Genomic DNA, 14,183 nt, shown 5'->3' with positions numbered 1-14,183 from the left:
TCCCAGCAGGGCTGCTCCAGTCTGGCTTCCTGGAGTGCGTGCTCCCTTCTCTGTAGACAGGAAGGGTCGTGCTGGCAGAGAGGCAGCCCCTTCCGTTCTGTGGGGCTCCCCCGTATGTTAGAAACGCCAAAAGAGCATTAAGACAACCATGGCGTTTTGTTGTCACTTTAATAAACTTCATTTCAGCAGTTTCAGGTTCACAGAAACATTGTGCAGGAAGTACAGAGAACTCGCACATACTTCTCCCTCTCCTGCTTTGCCCCCTTCACCGCCCCATTAATAACTTGCACCGGTGGGATTCATCTGTTAACCATTGTTGAACCGGCACCAACACGTCATCACCCAGAGTCCACGGTTTATGTTGTGATTCGCTCTCGGTGCACATGCTGTGGGTTTGGACAGGTGTAAAGTGATGTACCATTTCAGTATCATTTCACTGCCCTTGTTCATTCCACCAATGTCAATCCCTGTCCCTTTACTGTCTCCATAATTTTGCCTCTTCCAGAATGCTGGAATCATACAGTGTGCAGTTTATTCAAAGTGGCTTCTTCATGTCTTTTCATGGCTTGATGGCTCATTTCTTTTCAGTGCTGAATGATACCGTCTAGAGGTACCAAGTTTATTTATCTGTTCACCTACCAAAGGATGTCCTCTGGCTTCTCAGTGTCAGTATTTATAGGTGAAGCTGCTATAAATATCCCTGTGCAGGAGCCTGACAGTAAAGAGGGCCCAGGAGAATTGGCTAGGCCTGGGGGTGCAGCAAGCACACAGGAGGGACTGGCTTTCTTTCTGTAGACCTTGCATTGCATGTTCCTGGCATGCTCACAGGGACCCTCAGCCAGGAGGCCCAACTCAGGGGCCTGTCCCACTTCAAACTGTCCCCTGGGCACCTATCCCAACCTCACAGGCTTCAATGTGTACTCTGACATAGGTCAGAGATGGCGAGATCAGAGCTGCTGGCATCGATGAGAGAGCAGGCATGCTTGGCGCTGCCATGGCCGGTTTGCAGGAAGCCGCCTCTGTGGCCTTTTCCTTTCATTCTGTCTCACCTGATGCAGGACCTGAGAGCAGGGCCCCAGGCTTCTATGGTCCTCACCTGTTAACTCAGGCCCCCTGCCCCCAGGCACAACTCAGGGTCTTGGACCTGCCCCTGAGACTGCCTTCACCCTGCCCGGGGTTTCCATTGCAGCAGAGTGGGCTTCTTGGTTCACTCGGGCAGGGAGAGGCTGACTGATCTCCAGGACACAACCCAAAGTCCCCATCATTGAATTTCAACAGCTCTCCTCAGCAGCTCTAGTTCCTCTGCCATTTCAGCCATCACAGTTGCCCAGGTCATGCACTCACAGGAGCAGCTCAGCCTGGGCCCTCGTGTCCATCTGCAAGTGCCAGAGCGGGGCCCACACCTCTGGAGCTGCAGAGGCTGAGAGCGGGAAAGAACCAGCCCCTGATAATGGGTCTCTGTCTATGGTAAGGTGTGAGGGGGGCTCTGTGTGAAAGCGCCCTGCTGCTTCTCAAGGCCGCTTAGCCACTTGAGTTTCTAAGACCACACGTAACCTTGACCTTTACTCATGCCTGGAGCCCTGGTGCCGCTCTTCCTTCCCTTCCCCCAGAGGGATGGGCTGTCCTGGAGCTGTGGGGTGGGGGGTTGTTTAACACAGGTCAGCTGTCCCCTCCCATCTGCCTGAGCTCTTGTCCAACCAGGTCTGACTTGTGTGCAGAGGAGGAGGCTGAGTAGAGTTTGATGCACAAAAGAATCCTTGGCAGCAGTCACGGATCTACTTTCTTTCTTTCTTTCTTTCTTTGTGGATTTGTTTGTTCTGGACATTTCATGTAGAGTTGACCCATGAACAACGTGGTGGTTAGGGTCACAGACCCCTCAAGCAGTTTGAAAATCCACATATAACTGGACAGTTGGCTCTCTGTATCCATGGTTACACATCCGTGGATTCAACCACTGGCAGACTGAGTTGTACTGCAGTTGGGATTTAGTGACACAAACCCTATATAAGTGGAGCTGCATACTCAACCCTGCATTGTTAAAGGATCAACCGCACGTGGAGCCACGCATGATGTGGCCTTTTGCATGTGGAGGCCCCCATGTCCATGGGGACCAAGCAGGAGCAGGATAAGAAGGCCCGGAGTGGCTTCTCCCGCTGACCATATTCTCGGGTACCCCTGACTGTAGCATGCGTCAGTACTTCTGAGTCATTCTTCACTCAGCATTTACTACTTGATCACACTCTCTGACTGTTGGTTTGTTATGACCTGTCCCCCCAGGAATGGAAGCTTTCTGTGGACAGGGGTTCTGCTCCTCATCTATTCCAGCCTCTGGAGGCACCAGGAACCTAGCAGGTGCTCAGTACATAGCTGCTGACCAAATGACCCACTCAAGGAGATATGAGTACCCTGCCTTCAGCAGCACTTCCTTCCACCTTCTGTGGGTTCTGTTGCTCATTCCACCCACCCATAGTCTTCCAAACCCCACGCATGGATGAGTTTCCCAACTGTCTTCCACCAGTTCCCGGGAGGTCATCACTCCCTGGAGCCTCAGCATGACTCACTCTCTCCCTGGCATTTCCGGGCCTCTGGGTGTAAAACGGGGACAAGAAAACTTTGCTCAATGTTTCATGAGGTTTGAATAAGCTAACATGCATCCGAGCCACTAGAACAGCACGTGGCACATGGCAAGTGCATTTTTAGGACAGGTTTGTGGGAAGGCGCTGGTCTGCACGCTGTTGAAAGACAGGCTCTCATTCCACATGCCAGGGGCTTGCTGCTGTGAAACTTCAGGCAAGGGGCTCAGCCTCTTTGTCCCTCGGGTTCCTCTTCAGTAACGAGGAGATCCTATGGTGCTTGCTCCCTAGGGTGGGTGAAAGGACTGAATGAACTGACACATGTAACACGGAGCAGGGCCTGGGAGCGTTTGCTGCGAGGATGATTCGTTCTCTCTAAAATGGTGCATTCACAGTGCCGCGAACCGGCCGGGAGTCTGCGGCGGCTGCGGCGGCGGCCGGGAACCCGGCTCCCGGCACCAGGTCCCGCCCCTAAACCACGCCCAATACCGCCCAATACCGCCCAGTCCCGCCCCCGATACCAAGGTCCGCCCCAAGCCACCTCGGCCCGCCTCGCCCAGAAGGACTTTTGTCCACGTCCGGCCGCCGTCCGGCAGTGCTCTCTACTTCCGCCTTCGCCCACGTGGTCAGGTTCGCGCTCAGTCCGCGGCTCCGTGAGTGGGGCCGGGTCAGGGCGCGCCCCGCTGGTCCCGGCGTGGGTGGCCGGGGTCTCCCCGACTCCCGAGGGAGAGCCAGCTGGGTGGGGCGAGAGGACGAAGGGGTAGCAGGAGGGACTAGGGAGGTCAGAGGTCAGCCTGGGGGTCAGGGACGTCTGAGGTTATCCGCGGGCGGGGCTGGAGCGGGAGAGGGTCCCAGGAAGGTTAGAGTTCAGAAGGGGCGGGGCTGGAGCGTGGCGGGTTGTGGCGGGGGCGCGGGGAGTTCGGGAGGGGCGGGCTGGTGTGTAGGGGCCCCGGGGAGGTCAGGGATCTAAAGGGCCTGGGAGGGTGCGTCCCGGGTGAGGTCAGGGGTCGGGCGCGTGCCCCCTCACCCCCGCCACTCCCGGCACTGCATGGGGCTCCCCGGCCTGCGGGCGGCGGCCTGGGCCCTGAGGAGAGCCTGCGGACCGTGGACCCCGCACCTGGGACCGCGCCTCCTCTGGTAATGACGGTGCACTTGTCTGTGACCCTGGGGTAGCACGCTGACCCCCACTGAACCCGACTGCATGCCCGGCGAGCACCAAGCCCTGGTCGCGTTAAGTGCTGTCACTGCTCCGTTTTTCGGACAGTGAAACGAGGCCAAGTTAGTGGTTGGGCAAGATCTCCAGTTAGCGCCCAGCTGGGGTTTGGACGCCGCGGTGGTCAGTCCAGGGTGTTTACCGGCCCATGCTGCCACCGGCACTCTTTCACTGTTTCCTTCTGTGTTGCTCACCGCCCTGCACCCTACCCCGCACCGTGTCTTTTCAGTTTGCACCCAATGGCCGGGAACGGGGAGGCCCCCATCCCCGTGGGAGCCAAACAGGAGCAGGACAAGAAGGCCCGGAGTGGCTGGCAGGGCCCCACCAGGATCTGGGAGGAAACAGAGCAGCAGGCCAAGAAGCTCAAGAGCAGCGAGGATGGGGAGCAGCAGAGGAAGCTGCCCAAGCGGAAGATCGTGCTGCTCATGGCTTATTCTGGGAAGGGCTACCACGGCATGCAGGTGCGGGTGCCCCGAGGGGCCTGGGCAGCTCTGACCTCTCAAGGCCACCATGTGCTTGGGGCGGGGACCTCAGAGTGACAGTTGCCCTGTGAGCCATCTCAGGAGATGGCAGAAAGGGAGGTCTCATTCTTCACCTGTTCTATTGGGTGGTTCCCATCAAGTAAGATTCAAATGGAAGCAGCTTTGAGACCTGTGTCATCTGTACATTGCTTGGATGCTTGTAGGGGGTGTTCACGAGCCTCCTAAGGTGATTAAGGTCCTAGGCCTGCTGATGACCAAGCACTGTGGCCTCGGGCAAGTGACTGGAGCTCTCTCGCTTCCTCTTCTTTAAGATCACAGTCCTGGCATGAAGAGTCATTATTAGGCTGAATGATGCTGCTCGCTAGGATTGGGACAGTGCCAGGGATGCTCAGAAGAGGCTGCTGTTTCTCTTTGTCAGAGTCGTGAAGGTGACAGTTTGCAGGTGCATGGGCGCATGAGAATTCCCTGCCCAGCCCCACCAGGCAGTCCTTTCCTGGAAGGCAGAAGGGTCTGGGTGTCCCGACAGATGCACGTGGGTTTTCTTCTTGTTCCTTGTGGTCAGCGCTGTGGCTCTTACACTTTGGTTTCTTGTTCTGTAAACTTCTTTAAGCTTGGCTCCCAGGGAGTAATTCACTGCTGTGTAAAGTATCTAACTGAAGCAGAAGTTTAAGAAAACGATGCCCAACCTTACCAAGGGCTGTGGTAGCCTTCACTGTGAATAACAGTAGTAATGAGCTACTTCATTTCCTATTTCATTATTTTCTTTATAAGGTGGCACCCATGAACCCAGTTTGATGACCACTGGTAGATTGTGACAGTGGGTGAAAACAGTGCTTCGGTCCCACTTAGTGGAACAGGCTGACCACCTCCGCTGCTCTTTGTGGTTATTTAAATGCTTTTTTGAGGGTGACTTTGATCACATGTGTTGTTGCCTTATCACCGACTTGAGAATTTTGCCCATGTCTCATCATACCCAGTTGGCCTCAGTTTCGTCATCAGGGGAATGAATGAAGGGTGGGGAGTGACGGTAGCTCACATGGTGATAGGGCACGTCAGGATGTGTGGAAGGGTTGTTACCCCTGTTTCCTAATACCCATGCCCATCGCTGGAGGAGCATTTACAGCTTCTTGCTGAGTGACTGGCTTATGGTGCCGTGGAGACTGTAAGGTGAACTTTGGGAAGAATCTTCCCACTGTGATGAGCCTTGGCGAAGTGCGTGTAGGACTGTGTCCCTTCCTTGTCAAAGGTTTTCTTGGAGAATGTCAGGTTGGTGATCTCATCAATGTCACGGGATCCTGCAGGACTGGGCTGGGGTTACACCGCATCCCTCACCCACTCACATTCCCATCCACACCCACTAGATGCTGGTAGTACCCTGGGGTGGCTTCCTTCTTTAGCGAGGGGCCTGCCTCCCTGTAGTGATGCAGGAGGGCATGCTCAGGACCTGAGGGGCGGGAGGACCCTGGGGTGCTGGGGGAGGGGATTCCCAGGGTGATGAGGGAGAGGAGTCCCTCTTTGGCCAGGTGCTGCAGACAGATGGGTCTTCAGCAGGAGGGTGCTGGTCTCTGACTTGTTATTCAGTCGTGTCTGACTCTTTGTGACCCATGGACTGCAGCACACCAGGCTCCCCTGTCCTTCACTATCTCCTGGAATTTGCTCACATCCACTGAGTTGGGGGGATGCTATCCAACCATCTCATCCTCTGTCGTCCCCTTCTCCTCCTGCCCTCAATCTTTCCCAGCATCAGGGTCTTTTCCAGTGAGCTGGCTCTTTGCATCAGGTAGCCAAAGTGTTGGAGCTTCAGTTTCCAAAGAATATTCAGGACTGATTTCCTTTAGGTTGACTGGTTTGATCTTCTTGCTGTCCAAGGGACTCTCAAGAGTCTTCTCCACCCAGCCCTGGTGGGGTTGCCCCCTCCCCACCACAGCAGTATTGCACACGCCCTTGACCCCAGGGGGCAGCCCTGGACCCCCCAGCCCAGCGGGTGTGTGGAGTGCAGACTGGGGTCTCCTGGGGTCCTACCACTTGCCCCCCCTGCTCAGCTCCAGAAGAGAGAGCTGCGGCTGGTGAGGAGCTGGGGCCCCAGGCACTGACCCTGCAACTTGAGGACTTCTGGCGACAGTAGCAGCTGCAGGGGTGATGTCATCAACTGCGTGCTGGCCTGGTGGTGGTGCTGACACGCTCACGACGTTACAGAGAAACCGTGTTAGAGTTGACTTTGCCTTGATAATTACTGTGAACACTTTGTTCATTTTTCTTTTTTATTCACAAACTAAACCCATAGGAAATTATAAAGTTAAAAAAACAGTCTTCTCCAGCATCACAGTTCAAAAGCATCAGTTCTTTGGAGCTTAGCCTTCTTTATGGTCCAGCTCTCATATCCGTACCTGACTACTGGAAAAGCCACAGCTTTCGGACCTTTGTTGGCAAAGTGATACCTCTGCTTTTTAATACGCTGTCTAGATTTATCATAGCTTTTTTTCCAAGGAGCAAGCGTCTTTTAATATCTGACTAGGTAGGGGGAAATGTTGTCTCAGGTGAGGCCAATGTTGGCTGCCCGGGGTTGGAAATTTCTAGGACTGTGGGGACCCACAGGTGGCTTTCCTACTTCTCATAGGTCGGGGGACGAGCTGCAGGGTCTCTCCACGTCCACAGGTGTGGTCCCCACTTGCCAGGTGCGGGCAAACCACACACGTCCCTCCCTGGACCGGTCCCAGCCCAGGGCCCCTTTTTGTGGGTCGTGACTGAGTAAAAAACAATTTTTCTTCTCTTTTCCTCAGAGGAATGTTGGGTCCTCGAAATTCAAGACCATCGAAGATGACCTGGTGTCGGCCCTGGTCCGCTCGGGCTGTATTCCTGAGAATCACGGGGAGGACATGCGGAAGATGTCTTTCCAGCGCTGCGCCCGGACGGACAAGGTAGGTGCTGTCCCCAAGTCCCCGGCAGGTGCGAGCAGCACTGAAGCCGCCTGTCTGTGGTTTCTGTTTGTCCTTGTCCCACTTTCCCTCTTAGTGTCTCTATCTCTCAAGATTCTCTTGGTCACAAATGACAGATGCACAGATCAAGCGAGTCTAAGTGGAAAGAAATTTTTTGCCTCGTGCAACCAAGAAGCCGGGGCATTTCCGGCCCAGGTGTGGCTGGACCTAGGTGCTTGGGGCCACAGGCCCTGATGTCCTCTCTGCCTGTGCTTTCTCTTTGGCTGCTCCTGCGGGTGGCGCAGTGGCCACGACATCTGCCTTAGAGCCAACCATCTCAGGCTCATGATACAAGCAGGACCATGTGGCCACAGAGGTATAATATACAAATGGTTACTGCATTCATCCTGAGCACAGAGCTCGATCAGTTGTGTAACCAGCGCCCCATCCCCAAAGGATTCCTGCTGTTGCAACTCAGATAGTGACCTCTTCCTTGCTCTGCCCTGGAGTTCTGTCATCTAACTTGTATTTTCTTTTTTTCCTAAGTCCTGGAGAATCACATCCAAGGTGGGACTTTATCTCCTATCTGCAGGATGTCATAGATTTGTTCCCTAGCTTTATGTTTTGTTGAGCTTCAAAGTTCACTTGTAATGTTTTATGAGTGGCACAGCATTCACTCCCTTGGTATACAGAGCACTGTTCTCGTCTCTGATTATTCCCTTCAGATGCATTTCTAGAAGCAGAATTCCTCCGTGGAAAGACGCAGCGTGTGCGTGGTCCTTCTGCTGAAGAGACCAGCGTGCCGAGCGTCGTGCTCCAAGTGCAAGGCCCAGCTGGCCCTCCCACGTCTGCTTCCTTTGCAGGGCGTGTCTGCGGCCGGCCAGGTCGTGTCCCTGAAGGTGTGGCTGATTGATGACATTTTAGAAAAGATCAACAGCCACCTTCCGTCTCACATTCGGATTCTGGGTAAGCCATGTGTCACTGGGGCTGTGCACCAGGTGGTGGCCGGTCCCAAGAGAGAAGGGACATGCAATTCCTTCTCTCGCCGAGTTTCTCTATTGTGGAGATAAGACAATAGAGCAGGTCCTTAGCGGTTGGTTGCAGTGGCTGTACGTAAGTTATAGAAAAGGATTCAGGACTCGCGTCTCCTTCAGGAAGGGACACAGCCAGACAGACAGACTCAGGCCATCGGTGCAGCACTTTGGCACTACATGTGCCTTGTTTTAACCAAATGCTTGGGTATGAAAATCTGGATTTGATCAAATTAAAACAGGGGCAATTATTCCCTTTTGTAATAGGCCTGATAATGGGATTTCTAGGTCCTTTTCTTTTTTTTTAATCAAGTCTGACTCTCTGCCTTTTAGGTGGCGTGTATGTGCCATTGGTGTTAATAATTATTATAATGTGTGCTGGGATGGCTGGGTGAAGATCTTCTTGCTTCCTGTTTCTCTCTGTCCCATCTGTTACTTTGTTCCCCTCCTCTGTTTCTCCCTCCTTTTGGATTAATTGATGTTTCTTATAATTGCTTTTAATTATCACTTTGGGCTTCCCTGGTGGCTCAGTTTAAGAATCTGCCTGCAATGTGGGAGACCTGAGTTTGATACCTGGATTAGGAATATCCCCTGGAGAAAGGAGCAGTTTGGTTAGTTAATGCTATGACTTGCTATAGTTTTTTTTTTTTTTTTTAAGTGATTGTTTTGGGGTTTAAATTTAAAGCAAGAGTTGGCAAACTTTTTTCTGCAGAGGGCCAGAGGGCCACAGAAGTCGTGTCTTGACTCTTGCGACCACATGGACTGTAGCCCACCAGGCTGATCTGTCCATGGTATTTCCTGGGTAAGAATACTGGAGTGGGTTACCATTTCCTTCTCCAGGGGATCTTCCTGATCCAGGGATCAAACCTGCATCTCCTGCATTGGCAGGCGGATTCTTTACCATTGAGTTTCCAGGGAAGCCTGAATTTACTTTTAGTATAATATAGTTTTGTTTTTATTACACTGTGGTCTTTCTCTCCCTGGTAGGGTAATCCCTCTTGAAAACCTCCTCCTAAGTCCCATTTGACGCTTCCTAACAGTCATTTCCCAGGGAATATTCTAATATTCGCCATGGGTTGTTCCCCAGTTTTGCTAAAACAATACCAAACCCTATGCACAATCGCAGCTGTTTATACTGCTTCTATAACGTGACACAACACAACCATTAACAGCCCAGCTGTCTGGTCGACTGCCAGCCTCCCCCAGCCTCTTGGAGATTATGTTCCACACAACGGAAATTACGTGCTAAAGCATATTTGTGATGCTCAGTGTCGACCAAGATGAATTCTTAAAGCAAGACAAAAAACAAAAATAAGATTACCCCAAGTCAAACATAACAGCAGAAACAGATGGTGGCGAGCACAGGGAAGGTGCAGCCTTGAACTGGCAGTGGTGAGCGGAGAGGCAGGGGCAGCCTGGAGGCGCTGGCTGCTGTGGAGGGCTGTCGGGGTGGGGAGGCATCGAATCACCCCTTGAAATATGAAGCCAAAGTTGGCCTTTAAGCCAGGCTCCTTGTGAGGCTGACTCCTTGCAACTTGGTTGTGCCTTCAGCGTGAGGACAGCCATGCAGCAGGGAGCATCCAGGCCACGGGGGACTTCTGGTCCCCAGCTCCCAGAAGCCATCCCCACCAACAGTTCTCGCCATGCTTGTAGAAATTTTCTGTACAAATATAGACATAATCTCTATATGTGTATTCCTATCACAAAAAGAATCCCCCTTCCTGTAGTTCTCCATTTTGCTTTTCTTTCTTTATATTTTCTTTTTCTGTTGTGTTGTCGCTCTGGGTCTTCATTGCTGTGAGGGCTCTCGCTAGTTGCGGCAGGGGGGGACTATGCTCTTAACTGCAGTGCAGGGCTTCTCATTGCGGTGGATTCTTCGTTGAGGGCACAGGCTCTAGGTGCGCAGACTCAGTAGTTGTGGTGCACGAGCTTAGTTGTCCCGAAACATGTGGGATCTTTCCAGACCAGGGATCGAACCCATGTCCCCTGCACTGGCAGACGGATTTTTATCCACTGTACCACCAGGGAAGCCCCATTTTACTTTTTTTTTTTTCCACTTAACGGTTAAATATTTTTGGAGCTCCTGCCAGTACAGTGAGCCCTCAGCCATGAGGCCCCCGGTCCAGGTGACGTGCCACCTGCCCTGCAGGCCTGCCTCTCATTTCATCCTGCATATGTTCAGGAGCCACTGATGGCTTTCCTATTGCTGGGCTTTTTAAGCTGCTTTTGCTGTTGATCACACTGCTGCCCCTGGCCTCACCTGCAGAATGGCTTCTGACCCACGGGTTCCAAGTCAGGGTCACCGGCTGGCGCTTTGGTCTCCATGGCAACTGTGCCAGGTCCCCCTGGGATCCTAGAGGCGAGAGCAGGATGCCCAGCACTTTGGCCGACTCTGGGTTCTGACAGATGCCTGAGAGTTGGCTGTACTGGTTGGTTTGGTTCTGAGACGGAGTGTCTGGTGGACTGAGGGTTTAGCACGTGGAGCCAGGTCCCCCTCGGGTTCATCTGGGTTTGGGAGGTGAGGTGCCAGCACTCAGAGCTGGTCATGGTGTCATCAGTTTGTTCTCGTCGCTTCCTCTGCCCCCAGGACTGAAGAGGGTCACGGGCGGCTTCAACTCCAAGAACAAGTGCGACGCCAGGACCTACGTCTACATGCTGCCCACGTTTGCCTTCGCCCACAAGGACCACGACTCGCAGGACGAGACGTACCGACTGAGCGCGGAGACGCTGGGGCGTGTGAACCGGCTCCTGGCCTGCTACAAAGGCACCCACAACTTCCACAACTTCACCTCCCAGAAGGGGCCCCACGAGCCCAGCGCCCGACGCTACATCCTCGACATGTTCTGTGAGGAGCCCTTCGTGCGTGAGGGCATGGAGTTCGCTGTGATCAAGGTCAAGGGCCAGAGCTTCATGACGCACCAGATCAGGAAGATGGTGGGGCTAGTGGTGGCCATCGTCAAGGGCTACGCGCCTGAGAGTGTGCTGGAGCGCTGCTGGGGGGAGGCCAAGGTGGACGTGCCCAAGGCTCCAGGGCTGGGGCTGGTCCTGGAGCGAGTGCACTTCGAGAAGTACAACCAGCGCTTCGGCCATGACGGGCTACACGAGCCGCTGGACTGGGCACGGGAGGAGGCAGAGGTCACAGCCTTCAAGGAGCAGCACATCTACCCCACGATCATTAGCACTGAGCGCCAGGAGAGGTCCATGGCCCAGTGGCTGAGCACCCTGCCTATGCACGACTTCAGCGCCACTGCCCATGCTGCCGCTGGCCTAGGCACCAAGGTGGGGCTGGGGGCTGGGGACCATGGGGACCGTGGGGGCTGGTGCCGGCCTTCCCAGGAGCTCAGCCAGGCGCTTGTCCACACCTGTCATTGAGTGTGCCCATTCTATAGATGAGCAAGCCTAGGTGCCAAGAGCTGCGTCACTCCTCCAGGGTAACAGCAGCGGCAGGAGCCAAGGCCAGGGCAGAGGTTCTGGTGGCTGGTTCACCTGCTCTGCGCTTGGTGACCCCGGCTGAGGGGCACACTCAGTGGCCCATCTTCCCAAGTGTGAGATGGAGGTGTCACTAGGATGTCCTTCTCTGGCTCATGCACTTGGTCAGTATGCATGTGTCTGACTCCAGAATGTGGGATCGCTTGGACCCAGGACACTGAGCAGCCCGGAGGCGTTCTCCTCACCTAGGGCGGTGTTCCTATCCAGGCCCACGGTGCTGCCTTCCATCTGTGGGGGAATGTAGGCTGATGCAGACCCTGCATTTTGGCCCATCTCCCAATCAGGCCACTTTGCTCAGCGAGCAAGGGAGCCAGGCTTGCTGTCAAGTACCTCCCAGGGCCCTGGTTCAAAGTGTGACTCATCTGTTATGTAACTACCAACCTTATGTTAGAAGGAGAATATCCATGATTCAAGGTGCTGGAGCTAAGAGTTAACATTTTAACTTTAGTTCTCAATTCTTTACCCTGCAGTGAGGGAGGTCCCCAAAGCCCATGTTCTCTTGTGGTGGTCCAGCAGGCAGTCAGAGGGTGAGATTCCCACCTGGAGCTCTGGGAGATTTCTTCCCATGTTCTAGATATCCAGAAAGACACTGTCCTTCCTCCACAGCTGGGCTTGTAAACTCAGGTGCATCCAGGGAAGGGAAGTAAGCAAGGTGGGCCAGGTGTAAAGAAAGCAGGTGTGCAGGTCGGATGGTAAGTAGCATCCATTGTCAGGAGGCAGTAGGGCTTGGTGGAGACTGTGGCCAACAGGAGAGCTCTTGCTCCACCCGAAGGGGCAGGTGCGGTCAGTTCAGCCAGTGGAGGTGGAGCCAAGTGGTATCAGTTCAGTTCAGTCACTCAGTCATGTCCGACTCTTTGTGAACCCATGAATCGCAGCACACCAGGCTTTCCTGTCCATCACCAACTCCCGGAGTTCACTCAAACTCCTGTCCATCGAGTTGGTGATGCCATCCAGCCATCTCATCCTCTGTCGTCCCCTTCTCCTCCTGCCCCCAATCCCTCCCAGCATCAGAGTCTTTTCCAATGAGTCAACTCTTTGTGTCAAGTGTGTCAGAGCTTATGTTTTTTTTCCAGAGAAACTGGCATTCCAGGATTTTATGTGAAATATTCTACCTTTTATTTATATACTTTGGGTTGCGCTTCTACCCTTTGATGGTTGATTATCAGTTTTCCCAAGCACCATGAGGCCAAGTCGAGCACATGTACGGATATGACCTGGGGCCAGGCTTGCCCTCTGCTTGATTCTGTGAATAGAGGCCTCCGGCCATTTGCCATCTGTACATACTGCTGAGGGGCTTGTACTTGTCCAGCTTTACAGTGGCCCAGTTTTATGTTCCCAGGGTTCTGCAGTGGTGGCCTCTGGGCGTTTGAAGGAGCCCAGTGAAGACCTCCCTTCTTGTTCCCAGCCCCTGGCTCTCCCAGTCTTAAGACAGGTTCTTGAACTAGTTAAGAGACACAGAGTCAGGGTGAGCCCTGCCTCAGGCGGGTCAGGGCAGCCCAACCTCCACCCCGGGAGGAAGTGCCTGCCCCTGGACGACATGGTTCTTCACGGCTGTCTCCTGTGTGCTGTTGCTCTGCAGGCCCCCAGCTCCCTGGAAGGCAGTGACGGGGTCGGGGACAGTGACTGAGGCCCTGGGAGCGTCTTGGAAGTGGCCCACGACACATGCCGGGACCTGCCAGCCTGCTGTTGGCTGTGTGCCTTCGCCAGATGGGAGAGCCCCCACACGCCCTCTTCATCTCAGGGTCTTGAGACCTGCGTGTTTCTGAGTTTTCTCACAGGGAGAACCTGCTGCAAATCTTTTTTCAGCTCAACACGTTGACTACACACACCTGAGCATGTAAAGACTTATTTTTTTAAAGAAGCGATTTTCTTATTAAATACGTACAAACTTGGCTTAGTCACTTCTATTCATTTTTGAGCTGTGGCGCTGGGCATGTGGGATTCTTAGTTCCGCAACCAGGGATTGAACCTGGGCCCCTGCAGAGGCCTAAGCACAGAACACCAGGGAATTCCCACTTAAGATACTTCTTTGACTTTTTTCCTCAGTCTTTTCTGTGGGTCTTTCATGGTGAGAGACAGTTATGTGCTGTGTTAGCAACAGGCCTGGCTCTGCCTCCACCCTGAGCTGTGAGAAACGTGGGTTGGTCAGTGCACATCAGGGGCTGGCTAGTGGGTGGAGGCTGGAGTGGATGGGACCCTCTTGGCAGGATGGGGCTCGGTGGCCAAGAGAGCCGCACAGACAAGAAGAGAACAGGGTGACTGTTGGGCCATGCACAGCAGTCCCCAGCGCCAGAGAACATGGGTTCCTTCTGTGTGTCCACCTGGCCCCCTGCAGCACATAGCTTTCCTCTGGATCCATCCATCCCTGGCATGTTCCACACTCAGGGAAGGAGCATGAGACCCGGGTGGGAAGACCGAGGGCAGAAGGAAGGGGCACATTGTTGAACCTCTCCCTTAGCAAGCTTTCCTGCCAGCAACTG

General features: G+C 54.0%; 1 protein-coding gene and 1 long non-coding RNA gene across 5 annotated transcripts; one reads left to right on the top strand and one right to left on the bottom strand.

Moving 5' to 3' along the window:
• Positions 1–149: 149 nt before the first annotated feature.
• LOC147355281 (uncharacterized) lies at positions 150–3,358 on the bottom strand. Its single transcript, XR_015144406.1, has 2 exons — positions 3,115–3,358; positions 150–2,860 (listed from the first exon to the last, which is right to left on the bottom strand). It is a non-coding gene; the product is annotated as an uncharacterized LOC147355281 (long non-coding RNA).
• PUS1 (pseudouridine synthase 1) lies at positions 3,132–13,595 on the top strand. Of its 4 annotated transcripts, none has more exons than XM_086347219.1 (6): positions 3,132–3,226; positions 4,016–4,247; positions 7,049–7,186; positions 8,047–8,149; positions 10,802–11,493; positions 13,283–13,595. In XM_086347219.1, the coding sequence occupies exons 2-6, from the start codon at positions 4,026–4,028 to the stop codon at positions 13,328–13,330; spliced, it is 1,203 nt and encodes a 400-aa protein (XP_086203345.1). In that variant the 5' UTR covers positions 3,132–3,226; positions 4,016–4,025; the 3' UTR covers positions 13,331–13,595. The 4 variants fall into 4 exon arrangements, with proteins under 4 accessions (XP_086203345.1, XP_086203348.1, XP_086203344.1 ...); XM_086347222.1 differs by having other exon boundaries at positions 3,141–3,203; XM_086347218.1 differs by having other exon boundaries at positions 3,168–3,710.
• The last annotated feature ends 588 nt before the right edge of the window (positions 13,596–14,183 follow it).

Source organism: Bos grunniens, chromosome 17, assembly GCF_055505025.1.
Source record: "Bos grunniens cultivar Pamir isolate PY7600 chromosome 17, Bosgru_T2T1.0, whole genome shotgun sequence".
NCBI classification, from domain to species: Eukaryota; Metazoa; Chordata; class Mammalia; order Artiodactyla; family Bovidae; genus Bos; species Bos grunniens.
The sequence above is the reverse complement of the archived record's forward strand: the minus strand, read 5'-3'. Positions and strand labels throughout refer to the sequence as shown.